The following is a 2,895-nucleotide window of genomic DNA, read 5'->3' as shown; positions in this document are numbered from 1 at the left end:
TAGTCCCTTCGTTCCCAGGACGCGATGATAATCCTGGCGGCCTATAAATAGGACGACAGTCCCTCGTACATTGCACAAGACCTGATTAGCCGACAAAGCAGATAAGCGGGCGAAGATCCGAGTTTGGAGCTATCCGGGTGGGAAAATATGGGTCTGAAGCGAGGAGGGTTACTCTTGGCTCTTGCGCTTGCGCTCTACTTGTGTTCTCCATTAGAGGCCCAGCTCACGGTGGGCTTCTATAGGACCACTTGCCCTCGCGCAGAACTCATTGTGAGGGAGGAAGTCAACAAAGCATTCCAAAGCGACAATGGTATCGCGGCAGACTTCGTCCGTATGCATTTCCACGACTGCTTTGTCAGGGTAAGCAAACGCATCTTACGACTAACTATGTTCCGGAAACACAACTTTATCCATCGGCTTGATCCAGGTGTTAGCATTTAACCGTGCAAGTTGTTAAATTTCACACGTACAGGGCTGCGATGGCTCCATTCTCCTCGACTCTAAGCCCGGAAACACAGCGGAGAAGGACTCGCCCATCAACAACCCCAGCCTGGAAGGCTTCGACGTCATCGATAACGCGAAAACCAGGCTCGAGGCCGCTTGCAAGGGCGTAGTCTCCTGCGCCGATATCATCGCTTTCGCTGCAAGAGATAGCGTCAGACTCGTACGTGTGACATACAAAGCAGTACATAATAACGCAATACTCGGCTTCGTCGCCACCGGTCTTATTTTTCGGATGATTTTATGGTCATCTGATTCTTTCGCAGAGCAAAGGTCTCTTCTACGACGTGCCCTCTGGAAGAAGGGACGGAAGAGTCTCCTTGAGCGCCGAGACCTTCGCCAACTTGCCTCCGCCGACGTTTAATCTGGCTCAGCTGACCCAAATGTTCGCCAGCAAAGGCCTCACACAGCAAGAAATGGTCACGCTCTCCGGTGAGCAAACATCTAACGTGAATCACTATTTTACCACGGCTGTTGGTGAAGGCTAAAATACGTATACGCATGCAATGTTAATAGGCGCTCATTCCATCGGGAAAGCCGACTGCTCCTCGTTCAGCAGGAGACTGTACAACTTCAACTCCACCGTGCAGACGGATCCGAGCCTGAACCCGTTGTACGCTGCAGAATTGAAGCAGAAGTGCCCGCCGGGAGCGAGCGGCACGACCGTGCCCATGGATCCTCCGACTCCGTTGGCCCTTGACATAAGCTACTACAAAGGCCTGTTGGAAAATCGCGGCCTGTTTACGTCGGATCAGGCCCTCATGTCCAGCCCCGCAACTGCGAACCAAGTGAGGGCTAACAGGAACAACAACAACCTCTTCAGCACGAGCTTCACAGCAGCAATGATCAAGATGGGCAGAATCGGAGTCCTCGCAGGAAGCGCGGGCGAGATCCGTCTCAACTGCAGAGTGGTCAACTGATGATTTCCGCTGCCAGCCTATTCGTTTTACACTCTTATCGTGGGTCATCCACCATTCCGTTCGATAAATATTAAAGAATAACTCGCGTCATGATCGTGTGATGCTTCTAAGAGAAATTCTAGTTCTGAACGAGGCAAATGCCGAATAAAAACATGTTCCTGGTATGTTACTTGTCCAAAGGAACAATTCTCGACCTTTCTTTTAACCGTTTGACTTCCTACAATCCGAGGATAAACATTGCAACAATATTTCCCTGAATCTAATTAATATTAAGAAAGTAAATCATCCAACCCCCCCTGTCTGTTGTACGAAGGGAAGTATTATATTCTATTCTTCACGGCACCATAATTTTGTTTCCAGTTCCAGTTAAACATGCAGTAATCGAACAAGTTCGATGACGAAGGGGGAACGGGCAAGTTCCCCATCTGTGTTTTGTAGGGAAGGACACGGTCCGGTTTTAGAAAAAACCTAAACCTAGACCTAATGTTCGGTCCGGTCGCGGTCTCGGTTCGGTCTCGTTCTGGTCCGGTCTTCAGTCCTGTCAGGTTGACTAGTACGTGTGAAAGTGAATGCCAATATGAAGAAAATAATTTAAGCAACATTTAGAAAGTATTTTTAATCAAAAATAGAAAATAGGTTAATAATTTTTTTAAGTTTCACTGAAAGTAGTCCCCTTTGCTGCACTTGGTGATCTCGTCGCATCTTACTATTCTTCATCAGAGTGCTTGATATTGTGTACCTAAGAGAAGCAACTATATTCATGTGATTGAAAACATAAATAATATGCCCAAAATCGAAAAGATCTTCCAAAATAATAGTAGAAAAAAGATTGTACCTTTTTTAGTCTCTAATTTCCTCCACTCTCATTTCTTCAACTTCACTGTCTTCTCCTTTGCATTCCATGTTGTTCATTGAAGCCCAACATTTTCATAGCATCACTTTGACTTCGAGGATGAGAGTAAAAGAAAGTAAGAGTGAGAGAGGGAGAGAGAGGGGGATCTAATGAGAAAGGAAGAGGTAGATAATGAGAGAAGAAGAGAGGGAGAAAGTGAAATAGGGGGAGAGGAATAGAGCAAGAGAGGCAGAAAAGGAGAAAATGAGAGAGGAAAAGGGAGATAGTGAGAGAGGGAGGGGGGAGATAATGAGAGACGAAGAGGGAGAGAATGAGAGAGGAAGAGGGAGACAGTGAGGAGGGGAGAGAGGAAGAGAGTGAAATCAGGGGAGAGGGACAGAGCCAGAGAGGGAGATAATGAGAGAGGAATAAGGAGATAGTGAGAGAGGGAGAGATGGAGAGAGTAAAATAGGGGGAGTGGGAGAAAGGGAGCTGATGAGAAAGTAAGAGGGAGATAATGAGAGAAGGAGAGAGGGAGAGTAAGAGTGAAATAGGGGGAGAAGGAGAGAGCAAAATGAGAGAGGAAGAGGGAGATAGTGAGAGAAGGAGAGAGGAAGAGTAAGAATGAAATAAGGGGAGAAG

The 2,895-nt window shown here is 47.0% G+C and overlaps 1 protein-coding gene across 1 annotated transcript in view; it reads left to right on the top strand.

Moving 5' to 3' along the window:
* The window catches only part of LOC144716779 (peroxidase 5-like), a 2,963-nt gene extending 1,378 nt beyond the window's left edge, over positions 1–1,585 (top strand). Inside the window, exons 2-5 of the mRNA XM_078592024.1 lie at positions 4–360; positions 473–664; positions 768–933; positions 1,018–1,585. Of these exons, the coding sequence (XP_078448150.1) occupies positions 148–360; positions 473–664; positions 768–933; positions 1,018–1,421 (975 nt within the window). The 5' untranslated portion in view covers positions 4–147 and the 3' untranslated portion in view covers positions 1,422–1,585. The remainder of the gene's footprint in view (positions 1–3; positions 361–472; positions 665–767; positions 934–1,017) is intronic.
* The last annotated feature ends 1,310 nt before the right edge of the window (positions 1,586–2,895 follow it).

This window comes from Wolffia australiana, chromosome 2 (genome assembly GCF_029677425.1).
Source record: "Wolffia australiana isolate 7733 chromosome 2, ASM2967742v1".
Lineage (NCBI taxonomy): Eukaryota > Viridiplantae > Streptophyta > Magnoliopsida > Alismatales > Araceae > Wolffia > Wolffia australiana.
The sequence above is the reverse complement of the archived record's forward strand: the minus strand, read 5'-3'. Positions and strand labels throughout refer to the sequence as shown.